Consider the following 25777-nt stretch of genomic DNA (forward strand, 5'->3'; position numbering starts at 1 on the left):
TGACTGTGCTCGATTTAGCGGGGGCAGTACCGTGCCCCCAGATTATTAGAAAAATTATGAAATATCAATTAGTTGTTTGTTTTTCTCTAGTATAATGACCAGCAAATAACTGCCCTTTTAAATATTAGCGTATTTTTAAGAAACACCCCGTATAGATTTCGTTTAAGATAGAACAACTTCAAAAGAACTTTAAAGCGAAAATACATTTAAATTGTATTATTTCCTACATCATGAATGTCTTAAAAAAAGTACTGTTTCTGGTCCACCCTGTAGATAACAGAGGGTAATTTTAGACAGATTCTTTGATAAATCGTTTAAATCAAACGATGATGACATTGGCATATAATATTTAAATTTAAAAATTTAATGGGAATATTTTTAGATATATAGAAAAAAATCATAAATTATAGTTATACAAAAAATGTGACGAGATGAATTATTACAGTAATTGGAAATACTGGGGATTGTTCTGGTAAGTTTTTAACAAAATTTTAAATGGACTTCACTATCATCATTGTCAGCTTATTCAACCATATCCAATCATGGTGTAGCCTCTATTATTTAATATCATGGTCCCATCTCAGGTTTGATCTTCTTCTAGGCAGGGGCGTAGATAGGTGTATGCTATGGGGGTGGTACTATGATTAAGTCGCAAAAAAAATCACCCTCGGAATTTTTTTGTCGAACCAAAACGACGGCGATTTTTCTGTCTTCAAAAAGATATAAAAACATAACACAAAAATTAAAATATAGATTTGTAAATAACAGAAACAAAAATGAAACAACGACGTTTATTAGTTAATTTTCTATAAACTATAAATAAAAAACTCTAAACTATCAAAAAAAAACTATATAAACTATAAACTATAAATAAAACTACAAAACAAAATCAAGTTTTCTAGTACGCTGTTTGGAAAACCTATCAATAACAGCATCAACATTTATTTCAATATCTTTATGGATATTAATTATAGTTAACCCCACTAATCTGTCCTGGCCAATAAGAACACTTTGTGTGCTTTTAATTAGGTCAAACATATTATGAACGATAAATCAACATAATTAAAAGCATACAAAGTGTTCTTATATGTCGGATATTAATTAAAAAAAATCCTTTCATAGTCAATGACTATTTCAATTCTCGTATCTCGTCAAGCGTCAGGGGGGGGGGGGTACTGTCCCCCAGTACCCCCCCCCCTTATCTACGCCCTTGCTTCTAGGTCTTTTAATTCCTCGTGGGTACCACGCTGTAATTTTTATGGTCCATCTGTTGTCCAGTCTTCTTGCCAAGTGTCCTACCCATTGCCACTTGAGGAATTTGATTCTGTTGGTGACAACTATTACCTGGGTCCCGTTTCTCGTATCTACTCTATTCTTTTAGGCCTTTCTTGGTTATTCTCAGCATATTTCGTTCTACTAAGCGTTGTGCGACCTGTAGTTTCCTTATAATGTCCGTTTTAAGTGTCCAGGTTTCGCATGCATAGGTCATGACTGGTAGTACACATTGGTCGAATGTTTTCTTCTTTAAGTGACATTCTCGGTTTGAATATGATCGAGTTTCTTCAGTAAGTACTCCATGATAACTTAATTCTGTTGATTTCTGGTAGTAGAAATCCCGAGCTGTGTTCTTATTAGATGTCCCCTTGTTGTCCCAAATATAATTTTCTTCTACTTTTTCCAGTGTGTCTTTTCTGTTTACTAGTTCGTTGTACATTACTTTAGTTTTTGCTAAATTCATTTTGAAACCTACCTTAATGCTGGCTGTATTTAGTTCGTTAATTTGTGCTTGTATTAGTTCTTCAGAACTATTGGCAATTAGGACTATGTCGTCAGCGAATCTTTGAGATGGTTAAGATATTTTTCATCTATTTTTAATCCTTTGTTAGTCCAGTGCCCAGTTCAGTTGACGGAAGATTTTTTCTAGTGTTGCCGTAACACTGACAAGCTGATCTATAGAGCTATATTTTTATAACATTGGGATACCCTGTATTCTACAATGAACGGACATGGCTTTGTTTTTCTACAGGGTAACCCGAACTGTATTCCGGAAACTTCGGCAGCATATTCTGCAGATAAAAATAAGTAAAAAAGTTCGTATAAATGTATGTCCTAGAATACTTAGTTTCGGACAGTTGCGCATCCAGAGATTGAGTCTGGGACGGGTGGTGGCAATATTTAAATAAAGTAATATGTTTAAATTAAATTTTCGCTCAAAGGTATTATGACTATATGGAAAAAATAAACTAAGATTGTTCTGGACTTCTATTTCGATTGACATTATTAATTTATTTTGTGACAATTTTCTTTTATACCAGATTTTCTTATTTGTAATTTTTTTCCTGGGAGGGGTAATTACCCCCATTACCCTTCCCGTATATGCGCCCCTGGTTTCGGAGATACAGGGTGTAGAAGTTTCATTTTTCTTCCAAATACTTTATAAAGGAATGTAAATATTTGGATCAAAATTGGTGTTTGGGAGTTTTTTGACATGAGAAATTTGATTTTAGTGTCAATATGACTCCTACTTGTAGAGGGCGCCACTTACATTATTTTTAACTGGTTTGAAGAGTCGGTCTTAGTCCGAACCTGTATAAAACTACTGAGTAAAAAAATATACATTTACGACGTTTTTACGTAAAAAAGGGCCCCTGTAAAAATCGCTGCGAGTAGTGGGTCTCGAGATATTTGGAATCTAAATTATTAGTATCTGTCATCCATGACATAAATTAAACATGTTGACTAAATAGTTATTAGACTGAAATCATAAATTTGAAATGTTTTTGTGCCAAAAGATTAACAGAAATATTATGTTTTATCATAATTTTTCCGAAGAAAAATTTACGATTAATTTAAAAAAAATAAAAAGTTCCCAAATTTATCATTTCAGTTAAATAACTATCTACTCAACATTTCTTCTTCTTCTTTCTTCTCAAACTTTCATTTTCAGGAGAGAGCTGCGTTGCCTAGGCTGCCAGGACCATTCTGGCAAAGTACTTTTCTGCTTTTCTTTTCTGGGGGTGCCCGCACCCCCAGGTATTGCTGGGCACCCCCCCAGAGAGATCCTGAATTATGACTCTTGGCTACGTATTCATTTTTATTTGCTTGTGATGCAGTAAAAATGACGTTTTCTAGTTTTGTTTAGTTAACATTATTTTGTGGGGTTCAAAAAATGTGTTAATTTTTATTTTTTTAGAAAATTTGTAGGTATTTAAGTAATCTACGGGAACAGGGTTTGATAACCAAGTAATTAATGTAAACGTTTTATTCAAAAAAAGCCCTAGGCGCTCTGGGCTCAACCCCAGACCCCCCAGGCCTACCACAGGATAAATTTCTAGTTACGCTAATGATATTGCTTCCTAAGTTTGTAGATTGTTTGGGAGTGAGAAAGTTGTAGAATATTTGTGTACAGGGTGTACGCTCTCAACAGGACACCCTGTACTCTACCACGAAAGAAAAACATTATAAAATAAAATAATCGAATTGAGAAAAGGTTTATTAAATCATTTTCTAAAAACAACCCCGGCGATAAACTAACAAACAACAAGGAGGCCAAGGGACCCTCTCCCCATATTACTTCCCCATTTGAGCGTCGTCCGGCGTCGGCGTCCCTCCGACGACGGATCAAGGTGGCGTCGTCTTCGGCTGGCGGCAGGACCGGCGGCGTCGACGGCCGCGACGCCCGGCGTCTTCCTGCTGGCGGCGTCGTCGCGCTCTTGTTTGTTCCTTCGCCAGGCACCAGGGGGACTGACCGTGGCGCTGTTCGCCCCCGTTTCCTTATGATCTCTTTTTTGATTAATACGTCGTGAGTGCCTATAGGGAACTATATACTGATGGGGTGGTTGGTTTTGGTGAGTCACACGGTTTGTTTATTTCGAGGAATTGTGACGCCGGTGATTTGACAGGGTGTCCTAATCTTCCGTATACCCTTTGGTTCAAAATAAAATACATACTAAACTATTAAGAGTCTATTTCACTAATCCGAGAAAGTAGCGAAATAAGCGTTCGGCATTTAACGTTTTATCTAAAACTGGCTAGGTATTTTTACACATAGTTCATAATTACAATTACACATAGTCATTGGGGATCAAAAAAGGCGTCTGCATGGAAAAAAGTCCGGAAGTTTTGAAACTTTGCAGGTTTATAGGTTTTGGGGTCCCTAACTAAAATCCATAAAATGCACATTTCCAGACTTGCCGCCGGCGCCGCCATCTTGCTAAGATGGCGCCCGAAATCGGTATTTTGTGAATATCTCGAAAACTATGCATTTTTCGCGAAAATTTGAGGAGAGCAAAATTAAAGAGAATAAAATTTCATATAAAAAAAGGTTTATGAAAATTTTCGCTAAAGTCAACAGTTTAGGCACAAAATCCCTGGAAATTTTACAATTTTGCGTAAAATATTGTTGCGGACCGGTGTGGACTCGACCTAACCTAACTATATGGCCCGCCCTCAGATAACCTTAACATCGCATTAAAGAATAGACACCGTAATAATTCATTCGAAGTTTCGAGAAGAATCGAGTTCCACTGGAATGGAGCAGTACATACGAGAACAATCGAAACCTTCTCTATGCACCTAACGGTCTATGGACTATTCTAGAAATCTTTAGCTGTGGGAATAAAAGCCGGCGGCTGGGGCCTAGAGAGGGCAGATATAAATAAGATGAGTACAGTTGACGCGCTAAGTTCAAAATAAATTCTTTCTAGATAAATAGTGGTAAATCGTTTGTAAATAATTCTTTAAGTCTTTTATCGTTATTGTTTTTGTTAATTAGTGTTAAATAAATTGTGTTTAAATAAATTGTGACTTTCTATCCACACGGAACCGAGGAAAAACGTAACAATATGATATATTATGTATAGTCGATTTTCCGAAATCAAATGTCGATTAGGGTTCACTAAAACTAGTATTAGTTTTTCAATTTTGTCATAAAACAGTGGCGTATCATTAATTCGCTCATATTAATTTATGAATAATTAATTGTCGTGCTGGACAAATCCCTGTTGGCATTTTTATCCTGTAAATGCAAAACCAACAACTATAGTAAAGCCTGCGGATGCAGAAAAGCAGGATTAAAACGTTCAATGATTTGTGCATACTGCAATGGGAAATCCTGTGACAACGTCACTGAAGTGTCACTCGACGAATCCGATGAAGAGGAGTTGGACTTGCCTGTAGATATCCCTCTGGCGGCTGAAGATGAAGAGTATGGTTTGGTTGGACGTATTGAGAGACCACCCTTTTTTTTTAGAATTTAGAATGAGTGGGAGGGGGGTTAATCACTTCGACCTTACAGATCCATTGTCCCCCTTTCTTGAATCATAACTCCCATCATACAGTCCCAGGGCTTTGACAAAAGCCAGTATCTGGGACGGTTTTATAGAGGGTAGTTCTCCATCTCCAATATCAGTCGTACCAAAATTCATGGCACGAATGGTTGTCGTCTCGGCGCACTCAGTGATGAGGTGTACTGGTGTTTCACCATCTTCCCCACAGAATCTGCATTCGCCGTTTCTTCTTAGTTTCAATCTACTGAGGTGTTCATTGAGGAGACAGTGTCCTGTTAAAACCCCGTGACAATCCGAAGATTGTTCTTACTCAGACCCAGGAAGATCTGTGATTTTTCTTGATCATAAGCCCTCAGAAACTTCTTCGAGTGTCTTAGACCATTGCAAGATTTCCATTCCAGGTTGCGGATGGAATCTTCCAAGTTCTTGAGTTCCGCCTTGAGTTGGTTACCACTTGGAAAGCAGAACGGTTCTGGTCCAGTTAGTGGAGTGTTCGCTCCTTTCCTAGCTAGATTATTTGCTTTTTCATTGCCTTCTATCCCTTGGTGAGCAGGCACCCAGTGTAGGAGGACTTTGTTTTCTTTGCCTAATTTATTCAGCTTCTCTATGCATTCTTTGACCAATTTCGAATTGATTGATACTGAGTTGATCGCCTTTAACGCTGCTTGACTATCAGATAAGATGGCTATTTCTTGTTTCCGATAGTTCCTATCTAAGATAAGTTGTACGCATCTCTCGATAGCGTAGATTTCTGCCTGTAGGATACTAGGGTAGGCCCATTGGTTCGGAGTAATTAGCTCTCGGCCCAAACACTCCGATCCCTGTTCCCGTATTGGTTTTGGAAGCATCAGTATACCAAGTTATGGTATGGTCTTTTAACTTCTGGGCAAGCGTTTCGCTCTTCCAATCCTTCTTATTGCTCAATACAATATTGACATGTTTGTCAAAGTTGTACGTTCATGGCATATCGTCCACTGGGAGTTGCAGGAGTGGTATTTCCTTTTTGAGGGTGTTCCAAGCCCCTGATCTTACAATTCTCCCAGTACTAATTCCGTTAGTGACCATTCTAATCATTGTCGCATTGGCATATCTACCAATGACAATGTGCAGTGGTGTTAGATCTAGAATGACCTCCATTGCTGCTGTTGGACATGTTCTCATCAGTTTTGTATACCAAGCAACTGCTCCATAAGTAATCATGGGTCTTACTATCATGGTATACATCCAGCCCAAAATGTTAGGGGAGCAGCCCCATCTATTTCCGGCCAGTCTTCTGCATATCATGAGAGCCTTTATGGCTTTGCTGGTAGTGTTCTTAATATGCCTGTTCCACAGGAGTTTACTGTCCAGGGTTATTCCTGATGAGACCACCCTGATGAGCCCAGCACAGCAGACACGATCGACTTTGACATCAATGAGCCAGATCGAAAATACAGCATAATAGACTCTTAAGGTCTGTCAGGGATTATTTCGACAGTCGACATTGAAAAAATGGCGGAAAATACATTTTCTTGTGAATTAAAATGGCCGACATAACTGTCACTGTGAGGAATAAGGGATCCTCTCTTTGGAGATGCTTTATTAGTTGGAAAGTTAATCGTTCAAGTCGTAATTTAATGATTTTATCACAGAATATATACTTACGGATCGTAGCATACAGTATGTCCCCGGATTGTCCTTACAAGAGGAAAAACTTTTTTATTATTGAAATTTTGAGAAAAAAGCATTCTTTATAAAAAAAATTGCTTGTTCTAAAATGGTTTATCCCGTTTATTCTTTTCCAAATGTCCGTTTTAGAGAAAATACCGTTTTAGAGAAAATTAAGAAAAACATGAAAATATAGTTGAATCAAAACACGTTTCTATGGTAATATAATTTCGTTTTCTAACTTAGACAGGTTGTTATTGACATTATTTTAATTAACCTCATATTTTTTTGCTGTTTTAAAATGTTAAAGTTTATTTTATTTAACCCTTAACTCGTCCTCCTAAATGGTTGACTTTTGACCCAACGTTTATAAAGCAAACTACCCTTTATTTTGAACAAGGAATCACCCCCTAAAGTTTTTCGCATTTGTTTTGAAACACCCTGTATAATTTATAGTTTTGTCGTTATTATGATCGTCGTTCTTCAGTAACAGGTTCCTGATTCGTTGCGGAGCGCGACGCGACGTTACAAAATCGCGTTACTCAAATACCGATACATACTAGTCACTATGTATTTCAAGCCGTGGGCTGTCCTTACCATTTTTCGTCTCGCCAGCTCGTGTGTCGCGGCCTTGAATTTTTACTCCCAGCGCGCGTAAAGAAGTTTCACTTCAAAACAATATTAACCCTTAACTGGTCCGGCGTCGTCTGACAGACTACGCCAAATAATTAACTCATTCTCATTAGTTACTGGGACCGCCCACACAATTGGCGTTCCAGCTAATCCTTCCCCTCTCGGTCAACGACTAATAGCCATATTTATGCCCAAACTGGATTAGTTTTTTAGAAGTTATGGCAAAAGATACTTAAGCCGTAGTCTCTCAGACGACGCCGGACCGTTGTTGTAAGATTTTGTGTGTGACAAACTTTCGTAAAATATAGCCGGGCCTTCGAAAAGAGTGCGTTTAGGAGACTCTAGTTATGAAGAAACTCTATTAAAATGATATGATGAGGACTGTGACAGTGACAATATGACAATCTGCCAGACAAATGCGTTTGACAATGTCAAATATTCCAAGAGAGAAGTCCACTTTACAATTGGTAGAATACTTGCAATTCTTGTACAACCAGAACACGCCCATGGAAATATTCTTATCCTAGAGTTCTTATCCTAGTTAATAGACAATGTTATGTCCTAGTTAATTATTTTTAATGCCTAGAATGTACGAATCCATTTTGTAAAACATGTTCAGGAAATCAATGAATTTTGCCTCATGCTGTAACTAAAAACCTTTTCTTTAACACCAGTTTTATAACTTATTTTTTTTAAATATAGTATTAAAAACTTATTTCTGTATTGTAAAGACTGTTAGTACTTTAGTTTTATTTTTTAGAGCTTAGTAAAAATCTAATTATTTTTCTTTTCAAATTTATATGTATGTTATTTTATTTTGTACTATATTTTCTTAAAGTTTATATTAATTGAACCCATTTTTGTCTAGATTAGTTCAATCCTACATAATATAATATATAATAAGATAAAAATTTGTTATTTTTTAGTTTTTGTGTTTTTTTTACTTTTTAGAACGCGTAGTCCCATAGACTACGCCGGACCGTTTATGATACATATCTATTACCGGACCAATTAAGGGTTAATGCTACGGAAAGGGTGATGATAGTTATCGGAAAATGAGATACTTTAACAACCGCAAAAAATATGACATTAATCAAAGTTAATACTAACCATCTATCAAATAATGAAATCAAAATTACATTACCATAGAAACGCCTTTTGGTTTTTAGAACTTTGAAAAAATTCAACTATATTCTTATGTTTTTTTTTCTAATTTTCTCTAAAACTTTATGAAAAATTTAAACGGGATTAACCATTTTAGAACAAGCAAAACTTTTTATGAGGAATGCATTTTTGACAAAATTTCACTAATAAAAAACGTTTTTACTCTTGTAAATACAATTTAGAGACATACTGTGGATATAGATACCCCTGTTCTGAAGCACAAATATCTTGAATGGTTTTCTTGACAATATGGTGAAGGTATATTGAAAAATGTTATCGTTGCTTTTCATCTTTTGAATGGTTTTCTTGACAATATGGTGAAGGTATATTGAAAAATGTTATCGTTTCTTTTCATAGATTAAAAAATTACTTATTATTTAAATACGCTATATTGCTTTGCAATTATTTGTAACATACAGGATTAATTAAAACTAAATATATCATCCTCAACTAAACATAACATTATTTGAAACAAAGACAATTTGTATTAAGTATTTAGTGGTATTTAGTATTTTCATAAACTTACAATAAGTTAGTTTGTGGAAGTACGTTAGGTCTTTGGGTAACAATAAGGTGACAAATAACTTATTTCGATTTTTCGGAAACTTAATAATGTACCGTGAAGTGGGGTGACTTTACCCAATTCTGAATTTTAAATCGTGTTTATTTAAAAAATTGTTGTATTATCTCAAATGCGCATGGTCTATGCTATAAGTGGTAATAAGGACAACACAACAATAATACGCTTTTTTGTTTATTAAACAAATATATATATATAAAAAAAGAAAAAAACTAGATTGGCAAAGTTAGTTGCTTATATGGGGTGTCTTTGCCCTCTTCCTTATTCTTATTGATAGACCAAAGCCACCCCATTTAAAAGCATAATTACGTAAAATATGCTTCATCACCCTCAATATTATAACGAACTTCTGCATAATACTTACCTCAATATAGCGTGGTTAACTATTGCAGCCACGTAGAAGTTTGAAACGCACAAAATAGACTTTAAAAACAGATTTGGCTTCACAGCACTGTAAATGCTACATCGCAACTGTTCCGAGACGTGGAGCGCCTCCACCCATAATTTACCGATAACACATAACGCGTTCTTTTCTACTACGGCTACGTCTAACATATTTTCGGACGGAATTTGGCAAAGTCGCCCCAAGAGGCAAAGTCACCCCATTTCACGTACGACTTGTAGGACAAAATAACAGGCTCAAGTGACTAAGTACCATGTTTTTTATGAGTTCTGTTATCGAAGTTATAATTACTTGTTATTCTATTATAATGAGCTGAACGATTTTTTTTCTAGACAATATTAGGTTAATATGATTGCTTTGTTGTTATTTCTTTTGTATTAGAGTTGTTTTTTAGGGTTCCGTACCCAAAGGATAAAACCGGGAACCCTAATACTAACTTCGCCGTCCGTCTGTCTGTCACAAAGGTCTATCTTATGAACCGTTATAGCTAGACAGTTGAAATTTTTACAGATAATGTACCTATGTTGCCGCTATAAGAACAAATACTAAAAAGAGAATTAAATAAATGTTTATAAATAAAAAAGTACTTTCACTAAACATTATTTTTTAAGTAAGAATTTTACATAGAATCTTTTAAGTCTTCGGCGGCCGCGTAGTTAAAGCGTTAGGACTACCCTTTGAATAAGAAGACTAAGGAAGGAGCATAATTCTATCCATGTATTCATGCATGGTGGGCGGAAAAAGCGCCATAAAAGCACTCTAGGGTGGGGATCCTTGACAGTTCTGTTTGAAGATTCATTTGATACATTTGAATTTGATTTGAAATTTTGTGGATTTGTCAGTCTTTATGGAGCTTATTTTATGTTATTTATTATTTATTCTACTACTGATAGTTGTATAAAGGTAGTAAATCTAGATGGAAATTGTGGCAGAACTTAAATTAACAGTGACACTATCGCGATTTATCGAAAAAGACTTTAAAATAGTTGGTTGTGTAGCGTGCGGTAGATCTCGGCAAAAATTGAGTGAAATAATGGAACAACTTTTCGCTAGTAAGTGACTATATAATATACATACGTGTAGTAAACCGATCATTTATGAAATTCACTTAAATTAACTAAATTATTTATTTTTCTTGCATTTTAGCTTTTATTTATTACTTGTCAAAGATTAGATGTCAAAGAATTTAGATACGTTAATTTGACTTACCTGCTTCAGTAGCGTATCGGATGTTTGTATTAATAAATACTTATTATAACTTATTTATTTTTATTAGAATTATATATTTTTATAACAATTTTAATAACTACCAACATTTATTCACAACGTAAAATAAAACAACAAATTATTGAGTCTACCCCACGTCTACCCTACATCATAGTTTTACATTTTTTAAATAAAATTAGAACGACACTGATAAACCGGAATTTAAGTCGGCCATATTTGAGGCCCATCGCGGTGTACCTAAGATTTTTGATATGCTCCTTCCTTAGTCTTCTTATTCAAAGGGACTACCCTACTATGACGTTGGAGCCGTAGTAAGGCAGTGTCGAATCCTAGCCAAGGCGACTTTTTTTTAATCGTTTTTTTTTTAATTTTTACATATTTTTACATATTTATTTTTACTTTTTACATATTTTTTATTGATTAATACAATTTTTAGTAATGTGTTTCTTCATTTTTTTTTAAATTACTTATACGCGCTTTCAAAATTTCAGCTAAATCGGAAAAAAAGTTTATAATAATATAGAGTCTAATGTTGTATAGATAATGAATGGTAGAGAACCCTTCGTGCGCGAGTCCGACTCGCACTTGACCATTTTTTTATATTATAAAAAAACAATTTTTGTATTTTTTTTCCTCGAAGAAAACATCTATATACTGTACTACACCTATATTTGATTTGTAGGTATTTTAAATAGTTTTAAACAAAATTTAAAACAAGTAATGGTATTTTAAACACTTGTTAACTAATTATAGTCCATTTTGAATCTCATTCACAATTTTAGATTTTTTGTATTATTATAACATGCAAGGCTTCAAGTTTCAATAATCTTGTACATACCTACGGCTTTAACAACTTTTTATTAAAACACCAATTACGATAAGAAAAAGAGATAAATAAAACAAACACCAATCAAAATTTATTAATACAAGACGCTATCGCCTGCTACATAACTATATTACGCTAAACCCATCCGATAACATCCTTTATCAAAGCCAACACTATTGACCTCTGCGACAGATAACGCCCAAGCCAGAAAGAAAACATTTACCAAACATCGCGCCTATTAACTTCCCAAACCAAACCAAAAACTTAAAAGGAAATTAAATAAAACGAAAGCAATATCACTGGCTTGAGAGCGATAATCCTCCGTCGTACAATCGTATACGTGAAATGAAATCATTTTATTTGGTTACGTTACAGCGAACGAGGAGGTGGTCATAGCCTAGAAGCGCAATTCTTGAAACGCGTACAAACGACGGGTTTCCTTCTTCGAGGAAGAAAGTACTCGCTGGGCTTCGAGCAGGAACCATCGAAGAACAGACCGATTTTCAAGGAAAACCGAAGAGAATTATCGCAAAACATGTGTAGCAGCAACAACAAGGCGGGAACAAACACGTATATGGGACTGGATTTGAGTACGCAACAAGTAAGTGACATAGTAGGCCTCATACTTTAATCAATCAATCAGCTGATAAAGCATTAAGGCGGGTTGATACCACCTTATAGGTCTGTGCATATTTTCATACACGTATCGCTTAAGGAATGCAACGTTTTCAGAAATATTTATTTATGTATCATAGGAATTATAAAAGTGTTAATTGAGGTGTTCAGAAGAGAACTGGATCAAGTCCTAGAAGATAATTATAGGGAAAATGAGAGTTAACATTTTTTAATATTACTTAATTAAAATAAAACAAGCTGGAGAAGAAAACTTGACACAATGCTTTATTATATTTTAAATTGTATAATTGCAAACTAAAGCAACTCAAAATACAACTGTGGTCATTTTTAAGAACGTTTGTTTATACTTTTTTGGACTTGAGCCGTTTTATCTCGAAAATATTTGAAATTTTAGATATAAATTGGTTGATCGATACATTCTTCTTCGTCATTAAGGGATTTGTTAACTTCACGTTGCCTATTAATAGTGTTTTCTTCGATTTTTATAAAAATTATGGTACATAGGCGGGATAAAGGGAAAATGAAGAAGATCTTTCGTGTGTTCCTTTACGTCTACATGAAATGATAAGATTTTTCTTCCTCGTGCAGTTTTTTTAGATTAACAACATATCAGATATCTAAGTATTTTTGTAAGAAAAAAGCCTAACTTATTAATGTCGTAATAGTTGAAATAATGATAAATCAAACTATACTTTCAGAATCGATAGAATCAGAGACCTTTCAGATGGCTGATAATCCGATTCACTTGACGCAAATGGTTCAGACTTTGTTTCATTTCAAGAAAATTGTATTAATTGTTTTAACATTGGATATATTGCAAATCTTGTTACTCAATTTTCTCTTTTTTCTTTTATATCCAGTAGTAGTGCAATTTTACATATTTTTTTACGAGAAAAATGGGAAAACATCACTTTACTGAAGCAAACTGAAACGCTTCATCTATATGAATATGTGAATACACGGAAACGATACGTGTATGATAATGTGAACAGACCTTTAATCTAAAACGTTTTTGTCTCGGGTTCGTTGAGGCATCACATGAAAACAGTTTTTGTCAAAAACAATTTTGACTAAAACTCTTTTGATCTTTCGGTGTGCGTCAAACCATATAGTTCTTAAATAATTTCTATATATCTACAAAATAAAATAGATATTTTTAGCCGACCATACCAACAGGTATCGTAGGCTATTAAGATCGGCAAGAAAAAAGTTTTTTTAATTCCACTCAATGACCTAAATAAAAAATATTTTCATGGTGTCTGTCTGTCTGTCCGTCTGTAACATGATAACTCAAAAACCGCTAAACCGATTTTAACCAAATTTGGCAAAAAAATGCTGTGGCATCCGAGAATCTAGCATTAGTTTTTGGTGGGGGTGAAGGGTTGTTAAGGGGATATGGGAGGGGGTTAAACATTTTTAAAAATCGTAACTCCAAAATTACAGTAGCTAGCGAAACGCGGTTTTCAATTTAAGATTACGAATAATATTTGGAACAAAATTTGTAATAACATCAAAATCAGTCAAAGTCGCAGCTTTTGAGATATTCCGTGTTTCCGTAGTCCCTTTTTGAGAAAATCCGTGTGGAGAACTCCAAACTCCCATCGGACGCGACCCCAGGTGGCGGATAGAGGAAATAACCGCGGACCAAAATTGGAAAAATTCCTTTAGTTTGAAACTAAAAGAACTGCCTACCGATTTTTTATTAACATATTTTAGTATGGGCGGCATATACGTGCCTCCCGGTGCCAACTTTTTGTACTAAACACCACTGGGTTGAATCCAAACGGAAAACCAGCTTCTCATTGTTTCTTTTTACAAGTAAAACAAATTTACCCACACTCTGAGTTATTAATTTCGGAGATACGTCAGAAGTAGTATAGTGTAAATTGTCCTTAACATAGACTAGAGAATATTTCAAGGAAATTAACAAGTTTGGGACATTTTTTCTTTCAAATTCATAAGAAAAATTAGTGTATTGACACGGTCAGATATTTTAATATGAATTTCGATCAATTTTGAGAGTTAAAATTAAAATACGCAATTGGTATTGGTATGAACTCGACTTTAGCTGATTTGTTTACATTGCATTTTACTTGACAATTCCTGCAATGTGTTAACCAGTTTATTTTTTCTTCGCATCATACTATTACTATTTTGTAGAATATTTGTAGAAATTATTGTACTAGTTAAAACGATGTTACGTTCTTACGTGACTCATAAAATAACAGCAGTTTTCTGTTTTGTATCGACGTTTTTCTTTTCTATGTTCATTAAACGGGAAGAACTTGATTAGCCTAATAGCGGTTTTTCTTAGGGACGGTCCACAGCTATCGATACATAGAAATGTCGATAGTTTAAAGAAAAAACTGAATTACGCAGAATGGATTTTGGTAAATTAAAAAAAAATTAAATAAACTTGATTAACTTCACTTTTTGTATACTTTTTGTCGCCTTTTGATGTGTGGTCTTAACATCCCTATATTACAGTTAGGAGTTGGAATCTTTGGTGTTTTAACAGCAAAATAAAACACTAATTTACCACAATACACTAAAAAACCTTTAATTTAAAACATTGAACGCGCGTTACTCATTAGCAGATTATTAAAACTAGTTTTAATTATCGCTGATGATGACAACTTAGTGCCATTACTCGCTGGCGAGTATTTGACACGCATCAAAAGATCGTCACGCAAGACCGCAAGATGTTTTCTTTTATGAGCTTTTCTGTGACTGAAAAGCCCGATACGTGATGTTATCTTCTGCCTACCGCACTCCGGACATTCAAAAAACTCATTGCTTTGTTACCTCTTTATTTTTTGGTTGTCCTTGTTAACTGAGTTTACAATTCTTCTCCATTGCATTCTGTTGTGCGCTGCTTCCTTCCGCTGATTCTGCGTGCTTATTCCCTTTAAATTTTTATGGAAAATATCCTTGTACATTTTGAGTTGTCTACGGTTTCCTCTTACCCTAAAGAAGAGATTTCGGTAGGCGGTTTTCTTGCATCCTGCATACGTGACCAGTCCATCTTAATTACTAAGGATTTAGTAATTAAGACTTCAGCGCTCTCTCAGCTAGCTTTTTCAAGGACCGGTACGTTTGAGACATGGTGATACCATTTGATTCTTAAGAGTTGTCTAAGATGTCTCTGTTGCAACTTGTTTAATGCGTTCATGGTGCGGCGCCTAGTAGCCTAAGAGCTGACGACATATTTAGAGAACATATTTTAGGCAAGCTAGAATAACTTAAAATGTATAGTTTATTAACTGGTGAACCCAGAATCCTAAGTCTGACTGGGGGGTTGGGGGTATTTCGCTACTGCGCAACCCCTAACATTTGCAAAAAAATAAATCCAAAAAACATTCTTTAGGCAACTTGAAATTTGTTTATTCTTAAATTTTAGCATCTATTTAACCTAGAAATAAGTATGCCAGACTTTTTTTTCGGGTTTAAAGTGTAACCAGACCATTCTAAATATGTTTAATTATTATACCTAGAAAACATACTTTAGGCATTCTAAAATTTTTACAGCGTGTTTATTAGATGATATTAAAAAATATGTGTTAATTGCCAGACGAATTCAATGGGATTTAATACTTGCCAGACGCGAATAAAGATTTTAAATGAGCGCGATAAGAAAGTCTTATGAGTATCTATAAGCGCGAGAAAGATAGTTTATTGAGACCCGGTCGGCAGCCGATGCGGCTGACGTAACGGTATTTTGGAGTACTTCAAATTTTCATAAAAACAATTTTTTGCGGTTTCATTTCAATTATTTGCAGGCTTTTATTTCATAGATTATTTTGATTATTTTGTTGGAGTTAAGTGGTACAAATAGATATTTTAGTAACTACTAATTTCGCTACTAACTAAATCACAATGGATAAAAGCCATTTAAATTGTGTAGTTTGTGAAAAAGTTACTAGTGACAAAGTTATCGTTTTTGATGAAGGCAGATTGCAAAAATGCAAAGAATTTTTAAAAGTGCGCCAACAACATGGCTTAAAATATAAACAAGTGGTTTTACCAGAAAACGTAGTCCTGACAAAAGGGTACCATGTATAGTGCTAAAAAAATAAGTATTCTGGAATTTTATTAAAGTACCATTGTTAATCTTTCTAAATAGATTCAAAAGTAAGTAGAAGTGCTTTACTTTTATGCTTAGGCGTTAAAATAACTTTTTTATATTGTCAATCAGGTCGTAAAAATTAATAATAATATAATATGTCACAAAAGTATAATAATAATTATACTTTTGTGACGTTTGAAAAAAATATTTTTTATATTATGCTAATTTAAAATAATTATTCGTCTTCTTATTCTTTCAGATACAAAATACTTAAATTAAAAAGTCTTCTTATTGAAAGGATTTCAATCATACATTTTTATTAAAAAATGTTTCTTTTTATTTATTCAATATTAGTAAGTTTTTTCTAAGTTTTTACGACTCCAAAATGCTGTTACGTCAGCCACATCGGCTGCCGACCGGGTCTCAATAAACTATCTTTCTCGGGCTTATAGATACTCATACGACTTTCTTATCACGCTCATTTAAAATCTTTATTCGCGTCTGGCAAGTATTAAATCCCATTGAATTCGTCTGGCAATTAATACATATTTTTTAATATCATCTAATAAACACGCCGTAAAAATTTTAGAATGCCTAAAGTATGTTTTCTAGGTATAATAATTAAACATATTTGGAATGGTCTGGTTACACTTTAAACCCGAAAAAAAACTCTGGCATACTTATTTCTAGGTTAAATAGATGCTAAAATTTAAGAATAAACAAATTTCAAGTTGCCTAAAGAATGTTTTTTGGATTTATTTTTTTGCAAATGTTAGGGGCTGCGCAGTAGCAAAATACCCCCAACACCCCAGCCAGACTTAGGATTCTGGGTTCACCAGTTAATAAACTATACATTTTAAGTTATTCTAGCTTGCCTAAAATATGTTCTCTAAATATGTCGTCAGCTCTTAGGCTATAGGTTTTGCTTCCATGTATCAAGGTGAAGATTATTGCTCGGTACACTGCAAGTTTCGTTTTTGTGTTGAAATCATGACTGTAGAAAACCCTGTCTTTTAATTTCCAGAATGCTCTTGAGGCGCTGCTAATTCTATGCTGGCCATAACGCTACCAAGTACATAACACTTATTTTGAACCATTACTAATTACTTAATTTTGACTATAAAATGTTTTATAGTTTCATGCGTCATTAGACAATAGATAAATTCGTTACACGTACTGTCGAAAATATTGAAATTTGATTTACGTATCGATTTTTTTCCTAAAATGGACATACCTAGTTTTCTGGTAGATTCATAAAAACTGTTTAGGCCTACTATAGACAATACCAGGCCGAAAAAATAAAAAATAAATCTAGTAGGTGCATAATACAGGAGTAGTTCTGCCTCTTTTACTCATTCTATACAGGTCAAATTTAATTAATCAAAAAAAGTATCTGTTCTTAGCTTTCTAGGCTAAAAAATACTTATATCTATTTTCATTTTAATGACAGTGGAATTAAATTTAGTGAACAAAAGTATTGATTTTTTTGAAGACACCCTTTGTTTACTATTCATAGAAATGTTGCCAATATTCTGCATGAATATCGTAGACATCCCTTTTAACAAATAAAATTTTTAAATATACCGCAGTAAAAATTTAAAACTGACGTACATATATAGTTTTTTTTTTAATTTTCACGTGATTTCAAACGTGCTAAAACAAATAAAAATATTATGTTACAGGAAATATTAATTAAATGAGGTGTGTGTCTATAGGCCCGCTCAAGCATATCTTAAATAAACATTATAAACATTTTTATATGAATTGATGGATGTTTCTAATTTTGATTGATAGATATGTTGTTTACAAATAATATCAACAACATTACAAATAAGGATGTCAATGAACTAATCGAAAATGCAATTTTCTTTCAAAAGCCTAAATAACAATTTAACGAAAAATATTTTGCCAAAATCTTTAAAACTATAGATAAACCTATAATAGACGCCACCCTGTATATAATATAATAAACGATTTGGATTTAGTTTAATTAAATTTATATAGTGTATCATTAAACTATAACGTTCCTTGCTTAATATGTTTACAATATTTTTGTAAATAAGCAGTAAATTTTGAGTTTAATAAATTAATTATGTAATAACAATTATTTGATATAAAATGGAATATTCTTATTTATACACACTGTTTGTGCGTGATTATTTTTTTTGTCGCTAAAACTCAGATTTGGGTAGTTAAGATCATGACTATCAAGTTTACTATTTTTAATCAAATACATAATAGATCTACAATACGAAAAAAACGGCGTCAGCGATAGCTATAAAATGAAGATCGCTGTCATTTTCTATGTAAAATTATATAGAGAATGTCATCGATCGTCCTTCCAACTGGACGCCGTTTTTTTAACCATACCGTATTAGATATGATAGAAAGTCTTTCATCAATATTTATCCTAATGTTAATATGTATTTTAGGAATCTCTAAAAGCCTTTAAACAAATTCTAAAAATTAATGTACAGGGTGGGTCAAATTCGACGCTTTTAAAGGGAAGCACCCTTTTCTATAGGAGATAGACGAAAACTATTATCGGTGTCTGGAGCTGAAAGTTAATAATTTAAGAGTTATCAACAGAAAAATTGATTTTTTATTGGGGACACCCTGTATATTTTTAATTAAGTCAAAAGAACTTAAAATTACCTTTCCAAAAATGTAGCACACTTCTTCGAAATACAGAATTTTTATAAGTTCGCCACTTTTAACTAGTAGGCTTTGAACCCCTTATTGATGATCTGCCCCTAATGGAACTCGAAAACATATTTTTCCAGCAGGAATTTTTAAAAACTCTATATCTCGAAGAGGAATCGAGCAAAATATGAAGTATGCTATATTTTTGGAAAGGTAATTTTAAATTGTTTTCAACTAATTAAAAATAGGCTGTACTTAAACTGCCGTTAAAAGGTAGCTTACTAAAATGCCGTTAATAGGTATGACGTCGTTGATGTGACGCACTTGACGGCTTTATGATATATAGGAATTTTATAAGGACTAACCAACAATATCCAATATATATCCAATCATACGCATATATTTAAATATTGAAAGTTTAAATGCTTATGTATTTCCTGTCCAATTATTTATTTTGATATAAATTTTATTTTATATGTCTTTGTTTTTTTCAGCTCAAAGCAGCAATAATAAACGACAAACTAGAGATTCTCTACGAGGAAGCTGTTAGTTTTGACAGCGATTTACCTGAATTTCGTACTCAAAATGGCGCTGTCATTGACAAGGCAGATCCGCAGTATATTACAGGTAAAAAACAATTTGAACAAGTATCAATATGATCAATTATTGTAGTAAAATTCCAATAAGGTGTAAATGATCTTGATCATTCTGTAAATGTTTTTAAGACATTTTTTTATAATAAAAAAATCATGCATTATTTGTTAAAGGGTTCTGACCTTTTCAGCCCCTGTGATGATGTGGGTGAAGGCTTTTGATATTCTATTGGATAAATTAACAGTGGCAGGAGCGGATTTTACCAAGCTGACAGCACTCAGTGGTACAGCGCAGGTAATAGCACTATGATATTATTTGCATCGTTTTTATTCAATATCAGCACGGAGGAGAATTTTTTGAGCCAATGATATTTTTTTATTCAGCAACATGGTTCTGTTTACTGGCAAAAGGGGGCGGAAGACACCTTGAAAAAACTGAATCCTAGTCAATTTTTACACGAACAATTGTCACACAGCTTTTCGGTGACCAATAGTCCTATCTGGATGGACGCAAGCAGTACAAAACAGTGTAAACAGTTAGAAGATGCAGTCGGTGGACCAAAGGTAAAATATAAAGTGTTGTTTTGATTTTGGTATACTAATTTTGATCGTGTAATTACTTTATTACAGCTTCCTGTACTGAAATTTGTCATTTTTTAGGAACTGGCACAAATCACCGGATCCAGGGCTTATGAAAGGTTTACCGGGTCTCAGATAGCCAAAATATACCAAACAAGACCAGATGCGTACAAAAATACCGAAGTAAGATACCTTTACTTACTTATAATTAATATATAAGTGTAAAAATATATACAATACCATCGAACTAAAAAAAATCGGCGTCACAGTTAGCTTGGCAATGAAGATCTTTGTTATTTTGTATGTAAAATTATATGGTGAATTTCCAAGTCTACTTGCTGCCGATTTTTTTTTCGGTCGTACAATAGTTTTTACTGCGAAATATATATCCCATCAAAAATATAAAATTTTGAAAAAAATGCCACAAAAATGTTAGAAAAAGTTGTGAAATCTCATGCATGTAAAACCAAGTCAGTTTTTTTAGTTAGTGTCTATAGTAGGTAGTTCCTATTTTGTTATAAATATGTCTAATATTGATACTATGGAATGCAATGCCGTACCAAAATCTCAATCCCGCAAACCCGCGGGATTAAAGCAAACAATCCTGCGGATCCGCAAAATGGCGGGATTGTCACAATAAATGCTCTTCTTTTCTCTCTCCGATTTGGGGATGCGGTTTTGGACCAGGTTTTAGACGCATCTATTGGGATTAAGATGCTATGTGGTTTTCGAAAATATATTTAGCGAATTCTCGTATACAGGGTGTTTTATAATAGTGTCCAAATTTGGTCAAGATTTTTTTTTACCGAAAATTTACAATTTTTGAAAAATCGAAATTTTAACTATGTACGACTAATCTGTATTGAAATTAGAAAAAAACAATTTGGTGTTTTTTTTTAAATTTTTTGTTTTAAGGAAAATACGAGCTTTTTCGAAAAATATGCATTTATAATCATACATTTGGTCCTCAATGGTACAAAAGGCATTGTACATTTTGCATAGGTCCACAATATACTGATATAGGGTGTATCTTAAACTAGCTGTACAGAAATTTGGACCGATGTATACAGGGTGTTCAAAAAATATATTTAATATTAAATAAACTTAAATTTTATTATAATTTATCTACTTATTTTATAAATAAAAATATTATTCTGATGTTGAAGGTTTTTTTCAACTTGTGTTAGTTATCTGCTTTTAGATACACTCTATATCAATAATTTTTTGGCATATGCAGAATGTACAAAGCTTTTTGTACCATTTAGGACCATCGTATGTCTAAAAATGCATATTTTTCGAAAAAACGTCATATTTTCCTTAAAACATAAAAAATAAATACCCGATCAAATTGTTTTTTCTAATTTCAATACAGATTAGTCGTACTTGGTAAAAATTTCGATTTCTTAAAAATTGAAAATTTGCGGTAAAAAAGATTCTTAACCAAATTTTCACACTCTTATAAAACACCCTGTATACGAGAATGCGCTAAATATATTTTCTAAAACCACATAATATCTTAATCACAATAGATGCATCTAAAACCTGGTCCAAACCGCATCTCAAAATCTTTTTTAGTTAAAGAGATATTCAACTTTGAATTTACCCTAAAATTTGGCTTGTCCCGATAATTATGTCCGGCAGTTTATTTGACGAAATTGTTCACAAGGACTAGTTAAACGCTTTTCTTCACTTACCCACATACGCCAGAAAGAAATCTAACAACTAACCTGTTTGTTTCACTTATTTTTAATGGCCAAGCCGTAAGGGGAATCCCCTGGTGTCGATCCCGCACGGTAAATCCCGCAAATTTGATTCCGCGGAATCACAAAGGGATCCCGCATTTGCGGGATCCATCATTTGCGGAATTGCATTCCCTAATTGATACGGTCACTATAAATGTTGATAGATAATTGAATAGAAAACAATTTAGGAGAAAATTGTTGATTAGGTACTTCCATAGACACTGATTGAAATAACTGACTTGGTTTTACTGATACCTCATTTCTTTTTGTAGTGAAGGAACTGAGACCTTTACATTTTATTTTTTCTAATGATCTAAAGTTTCTAGTGATTCTAAAAAAGCTTTTATTGACTTGCTATACTCACCTTTTACTATAGTCTGTCCAACAAGAGTGTACTTGAGACTCTTGAGAGTGACAGTAGTATTTTCTGTCATTTTTTAGACCTTTTTTTGTCGAAATCTCCCCCGACTCGTTGGACAGGCTTTTTACATAAAAATATCTACGAACTAAACGATTAAAAATAATTTTAGAGAATATCTTTAGTTAGCAGTTTCGTGATCAGCCTGTTCCTGGGCAAGGTGGCGCCCATAGACCTATCAGACGGTTCTGGCATGAACCTGCTGGATATCAGGACGAAAAAGTGGCATCAACCCTTACTGGACGCGTGCGCACCCGATTTAAAGTCCAAGTTAGGTGAACCAGTTCCAAGTGACACGGATGTGGGCAATGTGTGTTCCTATTTCGTGGACAGGTATAATTTTAACCCCAACTGTCGGATCATTGCGGCGACGGGAGATAACCCAGCATCCCTAATAGGTAAGTGATAATGCGTATGATTTTTTATACAGGGTGTTTCAAAAAAAATGTGCCATCTCTCGTGGGGAGATTCTTCACGTAAAAATAAGATTTATTTTTCATTTTATGGAAAGCACTGTTCATTAAAATGTTGTATCCTGTTACAGGGCTTGTTTCTCTCTACAATTTACTGTCTCACAATGTACCTTTTGTGTCCGGGAAGGGTTCATAGTTTCATAATTGTCGATTTTCGAAAGAAATCAGTACATGTATATTATTTATTATTTCGTGTATTTTTAATTTTATTGATTTTATGAAAAGTACTGTTCATTAAAATGTTGTATCCTATGTTATAGAGCTTGTTTCTCTCTACAATTTCCTGTCTCACAATGTACCGTTTGTGTCCGGGAAGGGATCATAGTTTCATAGTTGTCGATTTTCGAAAGAAATCAGTACATGTATATTATTTCGTATATTTTTCATTTTATTGATTTTATGGAAAGCACTGTTCATTAAAATGTTGTATCCTATGTTATAGGGCTTGTTTCTCTCTACAATTTCCTGTCTCACAATGTACCGTTTGTGTCGGGGAATGGGATCATAGTTTCATAGTTGTCGATTTTCGAAAGAAATCAGTACATGTATAATATTTCGTATATTTTTCATTTTATTGATTTTATGGAAAGCACTGTTCATTAAAATGTTGTATCCTATGTTATAGGGCTGGTTTCTTTCTACAATTTCCTGTCACACAATGTACCGTTTGTGTCCGGGAAGGGATCATAGGGAATCTCCCCACGGGAGAGATGGCACATCTTTTTTGAAACACCCTGTATATCATATACGTAAAGTGGTCTAAACTTTTCAGACTTTAAGTTAGGACATTTATTCTTCTGATATGTTAGTCTTGTGTTATTTATTAGAATGTTTGCAAGACTAGGACTAAGACTACTTAGGAAGAATGCAAGACAAAGACCAAGAGAATCTTGCTTTTAGTCTTGCATCACTACATATTTTCTTTTCAGGTTTAAAACTGCAAGCGGGATGGTTAGCTGTGAGTTTGGGTACCAGCGATACGGCTTTCCTATGGTTAAAAGAACCCAGATTAGTACTCGATGGCCACGTTCTGTGCAATCCCATCGATCCGCAGGAATATTTTGCGTTGCTGTGCTTCAAGAACGGGTCTTTGACAAGAGAAAGGATACGAAACACTTGCGCTGAGGGATCGTGGGACATATTCAACCAACTGTTGGAAAGCACGCCCAGAGGAAACTTTGGAAACCTAGGTAAATGATAAACAACATACTATACGATGGAAAAAGAAATGGCGTGTGTAAATTAGTGTTAATTTTTGACTGTCATTCACCAGGATTTGGTACACTATTTTTGACACCCTGTATAAGTCATTTTAAAAAATAAAATTAATGTTAACTCGGAAATCATACCATGAGTAAACATTATTTTTTACATTTTATCTATACTACATTTTAATATAGTCTATTTAAAAAAAAAGATGGATAGTAAAATTGGGACAGCCTATACAACATTTCTATTTTATATTACAGGTTTATATTACGACGTGGAAGAAATTTTACCATTCCTCAAAGGAGACTATAGGTACAATAAGACGCAAAGCGTCAGTAAATTCTCCAGTCTCGAAGTCGAAGTTCGCGCGTGCGTAGAGGGTCAATTTCTTGCAAAGAGGGCCTACGCAGAAGACTACGGACTCGCCATAGGTAATATCACAGCCTATTTATTAGGCAGCCGGTCGACTAGGCCAGATTTTGAGTATTGCCTTGTGATATTCACTTGCCGCGTCTGTTGTCATACATACATGCACGGTCTCAAGAGTGACTGACTGTTGGTACCAACAAATCCATGTTGATGGACACCCTCTAAGCAGAGTTCCATGTAAATTATCGTCAAGTCGACTGACTGGCTAATTAGTAAAATTTAATAAATTTTATTAAGTTTGTTTATACTTTTTTTTGCGTTAATTCTAGGTAGCGACATTAAAATTCTAGCCACAGGGGGTGCATCTGCGAACAAAGCCCTACTACAAGTACTGTCCGATGTTTTTAATTCCCCAGTATATGTACAGGTATGCATGCGAATTTGACTATTTCTGCTTCGTTTTTTGTCTCTTGTAAAAAATGCGACTTCGCATAGCTTTTAAGAAAAAAAAATCGAAGCTGACATACTATACAGGGTGTTTTAAAAAACATGAAATGCATAGTTTTAGAGTTACAGGATATTAAAAGTTTTTAAAATTAGGTTTTTTGTAATTATCTCAAATACCATTATTTTTTTATTTAAAATTGCTGTAGGTTGAACTAATAGTAATAATATTTAATAATAAATTAGGTAAAATATATAATTTATTAATTTTATTTTTATTTTAATTTTATTAATTGTGATTAATAAAATTGCAGTTATCTCATCAAGGAGGCCAAATTTAATAAAGAATAATAATAATATAATTTTTATCAAGAGATAACTTTTAATTGGCATTAAACAAAAAAAAATTCCAAAGAAAAATTCCAAAAATGCGTAGTAGATCTATTTCCAGGAAACATTTGTTCACCCTGTATATTTGTTCCTTGTAAAAATAATAAAAATCTATTATTATACAGGACGCAGCTAACTCGGCCATGTTGGGCGCAGCTTACCAGGCGAAACAAAGTTATGGAGGAAAGAAATACAACGAGATCATAGCAGCATTACATAATCCAACAAAAGTGTGTGATCCGTATCCAGATGCTCCGGAAATCTACGACCCCATGGTCGTAAGGTTTCGACAAATAATTAAAGAATTAGTGGCACAAAAGAAATAAAAATTTTCAAACAAAACTCTCTAATTGATTTTCTGTAAATAAGTATACGTAGAACTCGTCATTACTATCACATACAGAGTGATTGATAAACAAAAATATATAAATAAAATGCTGTGAAACA

The 25777-nt window shown here is 33.8% G+C and overlaps 1 protein-coding gene across 1 annotated transcript; it reads left to right on the forward strand.

The window, feature by feature from the left end:
- Positions 1-334: 334 nt before the first annotated feature.
- On the forward strand, positions 335-25777 carry LOC115888788 (xylulose kinase). Its single transcript, XM_030908627.1, has 11 exons — positions 335-472; positions 12144-12369; positions 19608-19740; positions 19898-20001; positions 20091-20270; positions 20367-20468; positions 22558-22843; positions 23848-24108; positions 24388-24558; positions 24826-24923; positions 25456-25777. Exons 1-11 carry the CDS (start codon positions 432-434, stop codon positions 25654-25656), a joined length of 1803 nt encoding a protein of 600 aa, XP_030764487.1. The 5' UTR covers positions 335-431; the 3' UTR covers positions 25657-25777.

The sequence above is a fragment of the Sitophilus oryzae genome, unplaced genomic scaffold, assembly GCF_002938485.1.
Source record: "Sitophilus oryzae breed Bouriz unplaced genomic scaffold, Soryzae_2.0 scaffold_808_pilon_pilon, whole genome shotgun sequence".
Lineage (NCBI taxonomy): Eukaryota > Metazoa > Arthropoda > Insecta > Coleoptera > Curculionidae > Sitophilus > Sitophilus oryzae.

Bases quoted from the DNA above. Each gene is read 5' to 3' on its own strand.
- LOC115888788 (XM_030908627.1), top strand. From the start codon at position 432: ATGAATTATTACAGTAATTGGAAATACTGGGGATTGTTCTG. The intron at 473-12,143 runs GTAAGTTTTTAA...GTTACGTTACAG, and splicing joins AAATACTGGGGATTGTTCTG to CGAACGAGGAGGTGGTCATA. The intron at 19,741-19,897 runs GTAAAAAACAAT...TGACCTTTTCAG, and splicing joins AGATCCGCAGTATATTACAG to CCCCTGTGATGATGTGGGTG.